This window comes from Protopterus annectens, chromosome 2.part0 (genome assembly GCF_019279795.1).
Source record: "Protopterus annectens isolate FY-2018-M chromosome 2.part0, PAN1.0, whole genome shotgun sequence".
NCBI classification, from domain to species: domain Eukaryota; kingdom Metazoa; phylum Chordata; order Ceratodontiformes; family Protopteridae; genus Protopterus; species Protopterus annectens.
The window spans coordinates 1,692,578,679-1,692,595,845 of record NC_056728.1 but is presented as its reverse complement, the minus strand read 5'-3'; the positions used below and the strand labels follow the sequence as shown (position 1 = coordinate 1,692,595,845).

Sequence of the window (17,167 nt, the reverse complement as noted above, 5' to 3'; positions counted from 1 at the left end):
CAGATACCATCATTGTTTGGCTTTAAAACAACTGTCCTGGCTTAAACTACCAAATCGACTTGCTTATAATCAACTGACTTTCACCCATCAAATACTAAATCAGCCAGGAAAAAAATATTAGTACTTCAAAATCTACTAATACAGTACCCCATTAACAGGGTATTGCATTCCAGTAACAAATCCTTCCTAAATATATCTAAACCTAACAATGCAGCTGGAGTTTCCCTTTACTCCAACTGCATAGCCAAAACTTAAAATATCAGAACTACTACTAACGCTTCCAAATTCAAAAAACGTCTCAAATCACACCTGTCAGAATCCTAGACCTGCTCTTTCACAAACCCTAGTTAGGAAATAGATGTCTTAAGGTATCTAAAGAAACAAAACTTGTTATTTTTGTATTTGAGTGTTATACCGCTACTATGCATATGTATACTTAACTTGCTTGTTTTTTACCTTCAATCACAGTACTGCTATTTTTTGTATCCTGTCTTGACTATATGATTGTACAAGTGAAATGTGTAACATGTATTTTCATTTTGTACTTTTTTCTGAGATTGAATCAGTATTTGTATCTGTACTTTGTGTATGTATCTTACAGTTATTTATAAATGTGGAGCTTTTCTACAGGACCTCCACTGAAAAAGGACATTTTGTTCAGTCAGACTTTCCCGGTAAACAAATGTAAAATAAATAAAAATAAATATTCAAGAAGACTCAGAGTCATCTTAGATCTCATCAGCCTCACTGCATATATACTGTGACTCCTTTCAGATGGTCACAATGAAGTCCATCTTTATATCTCTGTGCAGAAGAGATCAGATTGTCCACAAGGTTTTCACTTGTGGATAGGAGCCAACCTTGACCAATTCCAAATCCTTCTGTTTGAGCTCACCTTGCCTCCTAGGGTGTTCACCAAATGTATGCCTGTCATAGTGCTCACCTAAGACTGTAGGGCTTTAAGATTTCCTTCTGTGGATGACTGGGTCCTTGCAGCTGCAACCCAGGAATGGCTTTCCCAGTAAAGAGTCTGTTCTCCTCCTTCGAGTGATGGTGAATCTTGTAAAATCTCAGTTTAAGTTCTTATGTTCATCTGTCCTTCAGTAACAGAAGTAGTTAGGACTTTTTTTGTGCCCATATAGGATGTTGTCTCTGAATTTCTTTCCTCATGTCTTTTCTAAGAACCAACTGCAGAAATCTTGAAGCTCTAGGGTTGATGAATTCTTCATGGTTGCTCATGAAAGACTTCACATGGTTTTCTTGCTGTGTCTTCAGCCTGTTAAGCTCCCTTATCCAACTTGTTCATCTCTTCAGAGCATGCTGTTCTGATATGCCTGGTTTGAGTAGTAGCTCAGGTGGCTGGCAAGGAAGGATAGACATGCCAATCTTGGGGTGGGGCGTGACAGGGAGGAGCAGGCTGTGAAATGCAGCAATCCCTTGTAGAGGGACAGTGAGTCCTGATCATGGGGAGCACATTTCAGCCACCGCTTCATGGTAAAGTCCATAGTCTGCATGTAGAAGTGTCCACCTGCATGGGGATGGTATTGTGGGCCTCTACAGTGATGCAGAGCACATGTCTCCCATGCCCAAAGAGAGGGGTTAGCGCCAGAAGAAAAGCCCCTATAGCCATGGTGTCAGTGAGCGTACAAGCAACCCATATTGGCTGTCTGAGTGGCTTTCATCCTTCTGGATCCCCACAGTAAGTGAACAAATGGGCACAGGTCTAGTAGGGGAGTAAGCATGGTGGTTAGCAGGCATGGGAGGCAAAAAGACCCCCCAGACACCTTTTATTTAAAAGAAACAGGATTTCCAGCCATTCCCAAAAATAATACCCAGGTTCCTTGAGCCCCAAAAATATCAAAGAAATACAGTGGATGGCATTTGCTCTCGTCTTCAATGTGTTTTGGGGAATTTATAAACATATTTTTAAGTAAAAAAAAAAAATGAAGTTCCTAGTATTGTAGAAAAGTGACCACATGCACAAAGATGCGGTCAGCTTTTGCTCCTTATAAGAAAATTTGCACTCTGGCTAAATTGCATTGCAAAATGAATGTACTGGAAGGAGAATCCTGAACAGTTTTCAGTAGGAAAAAAACTGAAAATTTGCACTGGATGTTACTCACCTGAAAGTATAACTTTATTATTTTTTTTTGTTTAACGATAACAATTTAATCACAGTTTTTTGTTTTTTTTAGTGCTCTGCAAAGTACTGCCGGACAGCTTTCCACGTCACCTGTGCTTTTGCCAAAGGTTTGGAAATGAAAACAATTCTGACAGAAAATGATGAAGTCAAGTTTAAATCATACTGTTTAAACCATAGTACTGGGGGTCCAGAAGGTGTAAAAAATAATGGAAATGCCACATCTGATGGTGACTTTCAAAAAAATATGCTTCAGATGTCTGTGGATCAGAACCAGCAGGAAACCCAACGCCTTAGCTCACGTAAACAGAAACTTCAACAACTAGAGGATGATTTTTATACATTTGTTAATGCCTCTAAAGTGGCCCAAGACCTGCAGTTGACTGAAGAGGTGGTGGACTTCATTTATCAGTACTGGAAAATGAAGAGAAAAGCCAATTTCAATAAACCTCTGATCACACCAAAGAAGGACGAAGAGGACAACCTAGCCAAGCAAGAACAGGACGTGTTGTTCAGACGGCTGAAACTCTTCACACATCTTCGTCAGGATCTTGAGAGGGTAAGCACTGATGAAAATAGGAGATAACTTGACATTGATGTCAGGTTATCATTCCTGCCTTTGGAGAGGCTTCAGTAGGTCATGGCCTTAGCTTTCTGTGTAAGGATGAAGTGCAGGGCCTCTGCTACATTTTTTAGGCCTGGTGGTGGCTGTAGTCTTTCTGGTGCCTTTTGCATGCCTGAAGAATCTGGTGTTGTAGAGAACTGTGAGGTGTCTGTGGCTTCAGTACCACTGTGTGCTTGACAGATCTGTGGTCTTACATCCTTGTTGCCATGCACTGTAGTGCTAGATTATCCCCACCAAGCTTGTGGAAGGTGGTCCCTTCATGCAGCTGAACCCTGTAACTTCTGAATGCTTGTCTTGGTACTCCATACACGTCATAGATGATGATGGATTACTGTCTACCCTTCATGAGATGTATATTCAGAGAGAACTTATAGTAGAAAAAATGGTGTACCATATCATATATGTATGTTCCTTAACACCATTTAAAACTGTACAGTCAATAGTTTTGTGCATGCATATATGTTTGTAAACACAAACATGTATTACACTGTTACATTAGCCTCAACTCTGTGCTAAGCATTTCATGGGCATTTTACATCTGATATCACTGTTGGCGTACATTCAAAAGACATTTTAATAAATTTTGCTTGTCAGTCTTTAGTATCATGGTCAACTCTTCAGTTGTCCATAGTATTTAATAGGACTGTTCACTGTGTGCGTCTTTTCTTCCTTTTGGGACAGTTACTGCTTCACTACAGTTTCTCTTGGATGCACAACCTCAGAAGTCTGTTTCTGCAAGTTTAGGCTGTCATAGTTCACATGTAGTCTATTTTCTTGTGACAGTACTGGTTTTAACACTTGATCTGAAGTAGGAGATTCATTTGTCTGCAACCTGTGGGTTATGGATCCGATATCGGATCCGAACCGGCATGGTTTACCAGCTATGGATCCAAGCTCTCAGCTCCTCCCCTCACCCATAATGCCCTGCTCTACCCTCATGACCTCAGATCTCGCTTGCAGCATGGTGACTGGATTGGTTTCTCAAGCTCTCAGTGCTAGTTTTAGTGTTAAATTTCAAAATTTAAAAGGTTTTATTGATTTTGTGTGAAAGTGTAGGTTTCCTTTGATATATTTACTTTTTAGAGTTAATCTAAAAGTTATATCCCTCCCTCGCTGTTAGCGTAGTGTGTGTGTGTTGGGCCTGTGAGTGTATTTTTGTTGTTTAGTTTTTAGTTTTAGTAACTACTGTGTTAGATTGGGATGGCAGAGCAACCCAAATCTATCTTTTCTGTGGCCATAAGCTTCCCCAGCTGATGGCCACACTCAGTGTGTTAGATGCCTGGGGTTGAACACCTCATATCTGGATGTTCCATTTGTGCAGGGTTCAACCCCAGGGCATTGAAGGAGCGGAGGTCAAGCTTGTTTTGGCGGGCCTTTACCGCCGGACTGCCCGACCTCCGCTCCTTCTCGCACCCCCTCCTCCTCCCGGGGCTCAAACTCCCGCTTCTGGTTGGAGGAGAGGGATGCTAAGGGGACCGGAGGGAGAAGCACCATAAGCGGGCCGAGACCTCTGTTTCGCCCCGCCAGCCCGGGCTTCTCCCGTCTCCTCCTTCTCGCCCGCTCCAGTGTGTTTTCACGGGACCTGAGGAGGAGGAGACCCGATCGAGGCTATCGAGGAGGCACTCCAGGCCTACCGTAGCCTCGCCGCGAGATCCACGATAGCCTGATGCTGATCTGGACCGGATGATGAGAAGGTTCATCCAGGCCCAGATGCAGATGGGAGTGTTTGCCTCTGGGGAGCTCAACAGGATCCGACCCTGCCCTTTCGTGCATCGGATCCAACCTTCGAGCCTGGATCCGAGCCTGGATCCGGGGATCAGTGCTCCGATCCACTCTTCAGATCCGATCCTTTGGTCGAGGTCAGCTCCCCTTTGATGTAGTGGAGAGGGCCCTGTTGATTGCCCTCTGCACTGGGCCAGGCTTCCACCATCCGGCCCTTGGGACAGCCCGCTTGTGCCCAAGCTGCTCCAATGGAACAGGTTGCTTGCGAGAGTCCTCTGACAGCCCCCAGAGGATGTCCTCTCTCACGGAAGACACGGACTTGGAGGAAGGGAAGGCTCCCCACGGTCACCCCCGAGGATGTCTCATTTGGGGACATCATGGAAATGTCTCAGACTAGGGTGGTCTGCCCCAAGTCTTCCTCGGACGAGTCCGTTCTTGGAGGCATTTGAAGCGGGCCCGTCTACCTCTTGGTGTCCTCCTGCCGACCCCTGGTGGACCTCATTACCACCAGGGCGTGGAAGGAACCGGACACCGTGGAGCCAATTCCTAAGAGGCCCGAGATCCTCAGCCCACCGCTCATGATGCCATGTTGACGGCCACCAAGAGGGAACTTGCTCAGGAGAGTCCTCAGTCCATCCCCGAGCAAGGAGTCTCGGTGATGGACCGCTTTAGTTCAGCGACCTTCTCGGTAAGGCGCTGAACTACCACACATGGGATCATTAGGATGCAGCGAGATCTCATTAAAGAATAGAGTCCATGTCGGAGGAGGACAGGGTGCTACACTCCACCCGCATGGCCACTCTTAGATCAGTTACTAATACTCCCACGCCACGGAAGGTGCCGCTTTCTGAGCCCTTCAAAGCCCTTTGATGGTTCTGCCCTTTGGCAAAACCGTTCAAACCTTGACCCAGAGTGCACCCCAGAGGCCCTACTCTAGGAACCAAAAGGGTCAGAAGAAGATGTGGTTCGAAGTCGCAGCAGTCCCAGCCTGGACAACCAGTCCTTCCGTGGCAGAGGAGGACAGGGAGGACGCCCTAGAGGCAGAGGGGCTCCCAGAAACTTCAGGTCCAGAGAACCTTTCTGAGCGGCCGCGCGCAGAGCAACCCTGAGGGGTTGCCCGGCTGCTCCACTCTGGAGGCAGTCGGGCACCTAGCGCATGGGAGTCCATAACATCAGACCGCTGGGTTCTCCAAATCATATCCAGAGGATACCTTTCTTCACTTTCCAAAGTTGAAGTCCCTCCGCTCCACCTGGTCAACGGGAGGCCGCTTTGGCAGAAATTGGCCATCTGCTAAAGAAAAGAGCCATCCAGCCCGTCCCCAGACCAGATCGGATCAGGGTTCTACTCCAGGTTCTTTTAGTGCCAAAGAAGACGGGGAACTAAGACCTAGACCTTTCTCTTTGAATCTGGCAGTCCAATGGTCACTCTGCAATCTATTCTCCCTTCTGGGAGAAAATCACTGGATGTGCTCTATAGACCTCAATGATACCACATCCTGATGGACAGGCGCCAAGGAGGTTCGGAGCCAGTCACTACCAGTTCCGGTCCTTCCCTTTGGTCTCACCACAGCCCCAGGGTGTTCACCAAAGTATTAGCAGTGGTAGCGGCCCACCTGAGGCTTCAGGGTGCAGGTCTTTCCCTACCTACTCCTTTCTCCATCTTGCTCCTTTCTGGGCATTACAATAAATACAAAGAAATCCAACCTGGCACACAGCTCTTAGATTTTATAGGGGCCAGGCTAGACACAAGGAGTTTACGAGCCTCCTCACTGGACAGAGTTCAAATTCTGCAGCTCCAGGTGCGGCCATTCTCCACTCAAGTTCTGTTCCGGCGGAGTTGGTCCTGAGGTCCATGGCCTGCTATAGCACCCTCTTGCCAGGCTCAATATGCGATCCTCCAGTGGACTCTCTTAGTACAGTGGTCATACCTTGCTCTCCTATGCATCATCCCATTGCGATCAGCAAGGCTTGCAAGCGGTCCCTCCTGTGGTGGCTTCACTCTCCAGATCTCCACGGAGGCCGCCATTTTGTGCTTCTCCCTCGCCACGGTGACCACGGACGGGCATTTGAGACCTTACTGCATATCAACGTTGAGATGAGAGCAGTGCTTTTAGCTAGCACTTCAGGACTTTCTTCCCTTGGGAACAATTGCGATTCAATCGACAACATGTCTGTGGTCTGGTACATCAACAAGCAAGGGGGAACAAGGTCTTACCCCTTTGTCGAGAAGCCATGAGAGTTTGGGAATGGGCAATCTCCACCAACCGCTTAATAGCAACGCACATTCCGGTCGGGTCCAACATCCTGGCGGACAAGCTCAGTCGCACATTCTCTGACCCCCTACAGTGGTCTCTCAATTTTCAAGGGAACTCCTTCATGCGATCTTTTGCCTCTCCTCAAACACCAAGTGCGACAGTTTTTTTCTGATACCCTCCAGGAGGTTCTCCAAGGTCTTCTTTACGCTTATCCACCCTTGCCTCTGATGCTCCAAGTTCTTCAGAAAGCCTCTCGGGCTGCAGAATGATTCTCATTGTTGGCCTCGACAGATCTGGTTCCTTCTAAGGTCTCACTCGTGAATCCTCCTTGATTCTAGATCCCATTCATCTGATATCCCATCCATCCTGCATACCTCCTCCGAACCTGACAACCTGAAGCTGACCGCTTGGCTGCTCCAGTTCCACTCTTGATCAGGACTCCGGTATTTCGTCACCTGTTAAGGCAATACTGGTGGCAGCTCATAAACCGTCCGCTAGGAAAGTCTACGCAGCAAGTGGTTTGTGGGCGGGCGGCAAGGCCTGAATCCCTTCACGTTCTCTCCCTTAGTGCTTGACTTTCTAACCACTCTTTTAACGATGGTGCCCAGCAGTTCCACAGTCACAGTTCAACTGGCGGGAATTTTCGTTATCACATTGGCCATGACTCTAATCCTCTTATGTCAGCCAAGTTGTGTAAAATTTTCCTTAAAGGTACTTTTCTTCTCAGGCCCCTGTAAAACAAGCGGTTCCTCCTTGGGACCTCTCTTGGTTCTCCAGGCCTTGACTGGGATCTCAAATTCTTGTCTTACAAGACAGCCTTTTTGGTAGCCATTACATCGGCCAAGAGAGTTTCAGAGCTTCAAGCATTATCAGCTAAACCTCCTTACTTGGTATTTCATCCGACCGTGTTTTACCCAGACCAATTTCTTCCTAAAGTTGCTTCTGAAGCAAACATTAATCAGTCCATTAACCTTCCTGTTTTCTTCCCTAAATATGAAAACAAAGGTGAATACAAGCTTCACTCATTAGATGTTCACAGGCAACTTAGATTTTATCTAAACAGAACGGCTGGTCATAGACAATCTGACCAGTTGTTTATTTCCTTTGCTAAATTTAATTTGGGCAAGCCAATTTCTAAAGTTTCTCTGTCTCGCTGGATTTCACAGTGCATCTTATTGGCTTATCAAGCTTCAGGAAGGCCCACACCGGAGGGTGTACATGCCCATTCAACCCGGTCAGTATCTACCTCGGCAGCCTTCAAGGCTAGGATTCCTCTAGATGATATTTGTGCAGCAGCCACGGGCTTCATCTCATACTTTTATTTCCCACTATAAGTTGGATCTTGCATCGGAATATCCTTCCATGATGGCCCAAGATTCAGGTAGCTGGGTTGCAGACTCTTGTCCTTATATTGCAGACAATGAATCTCCAGATTTAGAAGTTATGTACTCACCATCCATCTGAGTAGGTGTATTCACCTCCTATCCCCTGGCCTTTCAGTTTCCTGCATATTATTTGTTACGATCTGAGGTCATGAGGGTAGAGCAGGGCATTATGGGTGAGGAGGAGCTGAGAGCTTGGATCCATAGCTGGTAAACCAATCCATAACCCACAGGTTGCAGACAAATGAATACACCTACTCAGATGGAACGTTATGGTGAGTACATAACTTCTAATTTTTGCATCCCTGAGCATCAATGTATTTAACTTAAACAAGTATTTACAATTCCTCCTGCATAGATTTCTGTGCTCTGCATGAACAGAATAGGATATTGATTCAGCTGCTAAACCAGCTATTTCAGCTTCAGGCTGAAAAGAACAAGTAGCGAATAACCGCAAGTTATTTTTAGGATCACAATACTTTCTCTGCTTCTGTCTAAATGTTGGTGTTTTGTCCTCCCTCAAGAAAAATAAGAGTTGCATTAAACTCATTTTCCTAGCTGTATGCAGAAATGTGGCATACTGTGCCTTTTCTGGTTGTTCAGCTGTCCCATTTACATTGAAGAATAGGTCACATTTCAGAGTTTTCAGTTTTCTGCTAATTTCCTTACAGTGTGAGATTCTATTTCTGTACTTTCACCATTATGAATTCTTGAAAACAAGTGGCATCTGAACATTTGCCAGAGTACTCCGTAGACAGAACAGGCTCCTAGCCCCCATTGTAATATATATTCAAAGCTGACGTGTAGGATGAACATGTATCATGGTACATGCAGAGTTTCTATAACTAAGTTTAGCATTACCATTTAAAACTGTATACTTCAAATGCTGCAAAACCATTGAAGATCTTAATAGCCCCTTTGCTAGGGAGAATGGACGGTCCACCTGGCCTTATGATGCTGGAAGCATGGTACCCTCAACCCCAGAGAAGAGTGCTCTTTGTCGAATGGTTGAACCCAGTGCAGTGCTTCTGGTCCTTAAGATTTGGAGGAATATCTATTTCCAGGTCAAGTCTGTTGCAATAAGGGAGTGGGCACACAAGGTTTGTACCCCTGTGTGTGAAATGTGTTTTTTTAACATTGGGCTATAGACTGGGAAAGATTAAGCTGGTAAATACTGTGAATTGGGTGTCGTGTCTTGTCATGCAGCATCAAAATAGAGGCCATCTGATGTCTTGTCATGATCTTCTGTTTGTGGTATATTCCAAAAGTCAACCTATTCGCCATTCAAGTGAATGTGATCCTTTCCCTTTTCTGATCATTGCAGCCGGGAGCGGGAAAGTAGAAGCAGACATGTTCTCCGTCCATTGGCATGGGAAAATTCCTGTATGCATTCTTTGTATTCCCACTGATTCCATGCCCCATTGCAAAGGTTGGTGTGATACAAGCTGGTGAAAACACCCTGCTCCACCTTTGGGACCTTGCTTCTTTTGAAAGTCTCCTCTTTCCATCTGACTTACCAAAAGTAGTCTGCGACTGTAAAAGTAGCTTAACAGGCTTATTCTACCATGTCAGAAAGGTTCTCAGGCTGGGTAGGACAGTGCCCTATATCTCTTTCATCAGTCATTCTGCAGGTGATTCTAATGCACCTTAGGCACTCGTGTGACATTTAACTCAGTTTTTCCACTGCTAATATGCGTACATCAGCTGTTTCTGTTCATTGTGAACTTCTGAAGGTCAGGATTGTGGCCAGCACTATCAGGTCAAATAGTTCTTTAAAAAAAAGTGTTCACTGGGATAGTATCTCCGTCAGGCCAAATCCACACTACTTATTAAAAGTAGTTTCAGAATTTTCCATGAACCGGTACTTCAACTTCTGCATTTTCTTTGAGGCAGTGGAAACCAAAGGAGAATGGGCCCTTCACCCCGGATGTGCAGCAGCCCAGAGAGGCTACATGAGTTTAGGAAGACTGACTAGCCATTTATATCTTTTGTTGCTGGGAGGGAGAGGGTTACAGTTGCCAAGCAGACATTTCTGAGTGGAATGTAGTTGCATTCTTTTTTCATCAGTTGGCTAGGGGCTGTTTCCAAATGTAGTCCAACCCTTCTCAGCTAGAAAAGTGGCTGCTTCCTTTTGTTGCTACAAAAATTACTAATAGTGTGAATATTTCTGCCACATCTGCTTGGTTGTTAGTTGCACAATCATCAAGCTTTATTGTGTTGACTGTGATTATGGCAGTTTTGCCACTGAGAAATCAGTCCTCAGCCAGGTGGTCTTAAAGCTCCTTTAACCCTGCTAATCATCATCATCATCATCATCGTCATTCCAAATCCCTTTTTTCCCCATTTTCTGCATAAGATCAGGGTGTCATATTAACTGTCACTGTTTTTTTTCGATTCAGTACCACTCTCCTACCTTCTTCTTTTTTCGTCATGCTGGACTTTCACAGGTTTTCTGTCAAATAATCCATCCATTCCTTGCTGGATGCCCCCATTTCCTCTTTCCTTCTTGTGTTTCCCAAATCATCTTCACCAGATTGTCTTCTGCTTTCCTGCATATGTGCTCAAACCACCATAATGTGTTCTTGTTGAACCTATATGCAATTGGAACTACTTGGGCTTCTGCTCTGAAGTTCTCGTTTATTTGTCTGTCCCACAGTGCATCCTATGACCTGTATCAGGCACTTCAAATCATTCATCTTTCACTTCCTTGTATAATAGTACTGGTTACACCATTGTTTTGTGCACCTTACGTTTCATCTACTTTCCCATTCTTCTGTCAGACACTACTTGAAACTTTGTACCAGTTGGCTGCATCCCCTCTGATTCTAGGTTTGCTCTCCTTATTCAGACTTCCTTTCTCCTCAACCACCCCTCCTACATACTTGAAGCTGTTAACCTGTTCCACTATTTTCCATTCTGTCAGTTTTTAGCTTCTTCTGATATTTGCTCTCATTGCATCTATGTTATCTGTACTCAATTTCATCTGAACCAAATCACTTAGAGCAAATTTTTTATACCATTGAGCAGCTAGTCCTGACACTATAGACAGTCTGTGATCTGTGCTGTGCTATCAAGAGGATACTGAGCACCACAGTTGATGCCCAAAGCAGTTGGTCTGTACAGCTGTTTCCCTGATGGGCACCATCTAGAGTCTGTGCTGCTGCCCACAACTCCATTCATGAGGTAGAAATACCTATTGTGTTTTTGTTTTTGGAGATGGGATGAACCTCAAGAAGTGATGGCTTTTATGTTCAGCTTAGGTGAAGATTCAGAGCATTGTTCAAACTTGGACTCTACTGCATTGGCTTGAATTGAAAGCCATAACCATTTTCATGCCATTTGTGCAAGTGAGAGTGTGGTTCACACACAACTGTGAAATGCCAGTAGTGACGGTGACGTAGGTATTCAGATCACCTGGATCTCCCGTTCATGCAACCAAACTCCTCACAGGAACTAATGATATATACTTAGATGGCAAGGTTTAAAGATCTCCTCAGCTCCTATACTCCGAAATTTTAGAGATGTGGTATGCAATCGTTGGTGCTCCATATTATCTATATGAAGGTAAGAGCCTTCCTTCCTTCCTGTCAGGATCTTTGAGAAAAGAGGTGTAACCAGGGCTCCTCTTTCTTCAGTCTGACAACCAGTCCATCATGTGATACTTAAACCAGCAGTGAGTCATGTGATCATTATCCCCACCTCTTAGCAGAGAGCTGATACAGATCTCACAGTGGGCCATACAGAAAGACATCATTCTATGAGCAGCCAACACCCCAGTAGAAATAAATATGTTAATGACACCTTAAGTTGTCACAGCAGGTATCTTCTGGAGTTGCAAAATCTAGAGCTGTGCCCAGAGTAGATCTTCCAGAAATGGAACACTTGATTTGTTGGCCACTTTGGAGATGCTAATATCCCCCTAATTTTGTTTTAATTGCTGATCAGCTACACCTGATTGCATATATCTTGCTTCTCTGATGGCTCTTTTCTCCTCTACCCATGGCTTCTTCAGTTTGCGGGCACACTTCATACCTGTTACTTCAGTAGGTAGGTGTAATTTTGCAGGGGGAATCATACTGAGGCCAGTTTTCTTTTTAGATTTACTGCTGTACTCAGCCATAGATCTGCTAATGACTGCAGTGTCAGGTGAGTAAACGGGCACAGTGGGGACACCACCCCCACCTCTTTTGCAGTAACACCCCCTCATTTGCACACCCAACATACAGTGGGACAGCTTCTGTTTCATTACTGGATCTCTTTCCTTTGGCACGTCCCCAGAAAGAAGCAAGCAAAACCTTGCCCTTGTCATGTATCTTCCTCCCACTGTTGGCTCTTCCAGCAGCCTGGTCACTAATCAAACCCATATTGCCTGGGTCCCATTCAGGGTTTCATCTCTCTGTACTACAGAGTCAGTTTTCAGTGTTTTGTAGCAGGGGCAGTTCTGTGCACCTTCCTTCCATTCCCACTGATCCCACATCTTCTGACAAAGCTCATGAAGGAAAGACAGAAGCTGTTTTCACAGTCATGGCAGCTGTGAAGGCTGTGGCTTCAGGGACTGCAGTCTCTGTCACTACATAAAATGTCATGCTGTAGTCAGAGGGTTGGAGTCTCCATGTGTAGGATGACAGCCTGCTGCACTAGGCTGCCGTTGTGGAACCTCTGATTTTGCTGAGCTGTCTGGCAGAAGTAGCAGAAATGATGGAGGTGGCTGATGAGCATTCCACCATGGAGACTTCTGTCATGTGCAGCATCTCTGAGTAGAATGGTACTAGATCCACCCAGTCAATTAGCTTTTACAGGTCTTGGTGTATCTTAGGCATTTGTACGATTTAGGCCTGTGTTACTCCTTGGTCATGGTGCACATACCAACTCTTTCTGCACATCATGCCTTTGTGGATGGCAAGATTGAGTTCCAACAATGAACAGTCAGACGTTTCTTTAAAGGATTGTAGTATCTTTGCCCTTACTTAAACAACCAATCTCCTCCATAATATCTGAACTCCATGTTTAACAAATTTGCTTATCCTCCATTTAAACCATCTTGTATAAAAAAGTTCAAGTCTTGAAATTTTCTCTTTCATGGCTGCCATCTCTACTATCAGGATTTTTGAGTTGTAGGCCCTCCAGTAAAGGGAATCCGTATTTAGTATTTGAGAAAGATGTGGGTGTATGTTAGGACCAAGCCACATTTCCTTCTGAAAATGATTTCCCAGTTGCCTCTGAAGCAGTTCACTCATTTTCTGTTCTGTTTCAACAAAAATTACAGAATGCTGTTCATACCCTAATCCTCTAGATGTGCAACATCATTAACTTCAGTTTTGTCTGAAATGGGTGTATGAGTTTACAAAATGCAAGTGCACCTTGACGATTGGATGGGAGAAAGGAAATTCACCCCGAGGATCACGTCAGTCGCCCTGCTAGACAGGGATCCAGGGAAGTAAATAGTGTAGGAAGAAATAGCCAGGGAATTGTTATGGCTAGGCTTGTATAGCCTAGTGCCAACCTATGAACCTATAAATCGCTTTTCATCTCCTTTTCCCTCAGAAGGAAACTGTTGTTTTGTCAAGCAAATTCTTTCCTAGTAGATTGCCAGCTGCATGATCTTTTGCCATAAGGAGACAATCAATCCATTGGAAAATGCTGCAGTCAAAGACCACTCCACTAAAGGGTAGCTGCTTCCTGTACTTCAGTAATGTCTTTTAGCAGGCATCTTTGCTGTGACACTTGTATCACTAGTTCATAATAGACATTACTTCAGAATTCAGACCTCCATTGGTAGTCTTCTGGTCTTAGTCCCTGGGCTGTCTTCCAGTTTGTTCCACTGTGGTTAGAACCTACCATCTCCTGTTCATTGGGACTTGCAAAAGAAATGTGGCATTCTATAGTAGGGAAGAAAAGGATTTTGAATATTGTAACTGTCCCTAAACCGAACCACTCAGTGCAGTGGCCACAGCTAGTATCACTGGTTTTATTCACAGAGACAGTAGACTTTGGGCATGCTGAAGAGTGTTAAGATGATGAAAGATATTAGGGAATTGGAGTGTATTTTGAAGTTTCAAACACAGGAAGTGTTTATTAGAATACAGTTAGAGTTTATTAGAGAGATCTGTTGGTTTGCTTTTGTTTTAAAGCTGTAAAGGCGGAATTCAGACTTTAACAACTAATGGTAAAGTTTAATTTGCTTTGCTGCATTTGTCTAAAGTGATGCACCATTTAGTAGACAGAGTCATCATGTGTGTGTGTTTGTGTTTTAAGTTAAATGTATTGTTGCTGGAATTTCCCAGAATTGACTAAATGCTTATAGGACAGCACAAAGGTGCAGTAGTTTGTGTTCCTGGCACTCCGCTGTTAATTCTTTAGTTCCTTGGAAGGGGGTGCCTTCTGTGCAGAGTCTATGTCCCCAACCTGAGTCTGCATGGAGTTTTCTCTGGTGCTGTGGTTTCCTCCCACATTCCTAAGGTATACCAATACTGATAAATTAATTGATTAGCCCCTAAACCGCTGACTGGTATGCTAGCAGTATATTGGTTAGCATGTGCATGCATTATGCAGGTAACCAGTCTCCAATCTGGTACTGGTTCTGCTTTGCACTCGCTCCCTTCTGAGATGGGCTGCCCTCCCCCATTACTGCGAATAAGATAAAGTTGGCACTAGAGAATGAATAAAAAATGCTTTCTTTCTCACAGAATAGTAGGTCAAAGTGCATTAAATGATGGATGCACACTGACATTGTTGTTTGATCTTAGTGTGACCTTTATATCCATTTAAAATCATTGCAGTAGCCGAGTTTTAATTTGGGGTGCTAGAAAACTGGATGATGAACTGATTTTTTTAAAGACTAATATATTGTAATGCCTTCAGTCAGAAAGGTGGGTTGTAGGAATGTTGCACTACATTAAGCAAAGGAAGTAAAAAGAAACTGCCACAGTTTTTCTTTCCAAAAACATGTTAAGCAGAATCCCCTCCTAATGCATTATGCATAATGAGTTTAAGGTCTTTGTAACTTTTGGTTTCTTGAACATTTATTGCTGTAATTATTTTTTCCCATATCCCAGGTCAGAAATCTGACTTATATGTTGACACGGAGAGAAAAGATGAAAAGGTCCATTTGTAAAGTGCAGGAACAAATATTCAATCTCCAGGTAAAACTTCTGGAGCAAGAAAAAGTTGCTGGTGAGTACCCATTTGACATTTTTCCAATATACTATGTTTGGTTCTGAAGTAATTTAACAACTTCCTTTCGATTAGATCCTTGAAAGAGAAACCAGGCCCCTGCTCTAACACAGCCCCACTCCTCTTTTTTTTCCCTCATATCATTAATAAACTTTCTTTACGACATTATTACACATTCCACTCATGTTTATATGCAGATGATTTGATCATCTACAGATCCAACCAGTCACACCCCACAGTACTAACACTACTCCAAAATTACCTTCATTTTCTGAACCAATGGGTTCTACAGCACAAACCCTTATTGAATCTCTCAAAACAAAGTATCTTCTCTTTCGCAGTCATCAAAGACTTCCCAAAGCTCCCAGTACACTTCATACTTCAAATGTAAACAGTTCCCCCACAGAAACAACCTCATCATTCAAATACTTGGGAATCTGTCTTGACCCAACTCTTACATTTCCAGAATCTCATTTAAAAACATGCAAGAAAATCAACTCACTACTTTTCTGGGTGAGAATATTCTCTTTCTATGACAGCTGCAGCTAGGGCAGCCATTGATACGGGGATTCTACTTGCCCAGCTAGAATATGGCTTGCCCATCATTGCCACATTAGAGATAAATTCAGTTGACCTACAAGTCATCCACAGTAAAGATGACATTTTTGAAAATTACTGTCATGAAGAACACCACTGCATAATTCTCTCATAAGTGTAATGCCTCCATGGCAAAGATGAGTTCTGGTGTTCTTTTTATACAGAACCCTTACTCTTGATGCTTTCTCACCTCTTGCTCACAAAATGCATTCCCAAAACTTCACCTTACAACCTCAGACCCAGTCTGGTCACACCTGCAATTAAACTATACTACACCACTCATGCCTTTTCCACACTAACCCTCACACTGTGGAATCCACTGCCAGTATTCTCAAGAGAACTTCCCTCTTAGATGCAGAGTTTAGAACTGAACCCAAGATGCACTTAAATTTCAAGCCAGTGCCAGCAGTCTGCTCAGATCACTTGCATCTCACCACCTTTCCTGTCTTACTCCTTTACATGCTTTGTCATTCCAGGAATTCTGCTCAAATCTTGATTTGCTCATTAACCTTCTCTACCATTCCTTCTGTACCCTTCATTTTTTTCCTTTGTGTCATATACTTTACAAGTTACAACTTAAACTGCTTTAAAATAATTACTCCAACAGGATCCAACAAGATACCATATGCTTTAATTGCTCGTGTCCATTATGCTCATAGTTGCCTTTCATTAAGTCATATGTAAAATTGATAAAGATCAGTATGTCTGCATTACAATACACATATCTGTACCTCTTCCTTGCACTGATATTTTCACCTAGGCTGTGCCTGTAAATGGTCCACTGAGATCAGTGCACTTCCTCAGAAAAGATAAGATGAAATAAAAGTAAAATAAGTGTTTGCATGAAGTGCACATTACTCCATCGTGTAATTTTCTTTCATATGGAGTTTGACTATGGTAGAACAATGATGAAGCATTAAACATGTGGTACTCAAGAAAAGTTTACTATAAACTGCAAGGTGACTAGGTAATCCACTTTGTATTGAAAAGTTTTGTTGCAAGGTTGTGCATAGTATACAGGCATTGGGATTTTCTGTTCTAAATTCCCAAATCAGCAGTATTTTTCTCACATTCCTGCTTTTGGAAACACAAGTAGTTTTGCTGATTCATTCTGTGACATTATGCATCAGGCTATTAGAGTATTCCCCCTGGCACTGCTTAGTTATTTTCAACCATTTGCACGGCTTGTTTATTTAGCCAAATGCTCATTGTGGAAAAGTACTTTCTTTTGATGTTTATAAAGTTGTCTTCATAGTAGTCCCCTGGTTTTCAT

At 43.6% G+C, this 17,167-nt stretch overlaps 1 protein-coding gene across 1 annotated transcript in view; it reads left to right on the top strand.

The window, feature by feature from the left end:
• Nucleotides 1–17,167, top strand: part of JADE1 (jade family PHD finger 1) — a gene marked incomplete in the record, with an annotated part of 774,739 nt that overhangs the window by 600,576 nt on the left and 156,996 nt on the right. Inside the window, 2 exon segments of the mRNA XM_044060432.1 lie at nucleotides 2,196–2,699; nucleotides 15,180–15,337. Coding sequence (XP_043916367.1) covers nucleotides 2,196–2,699; nucleotides 15,180–15,337 — 662 coding nt within the window.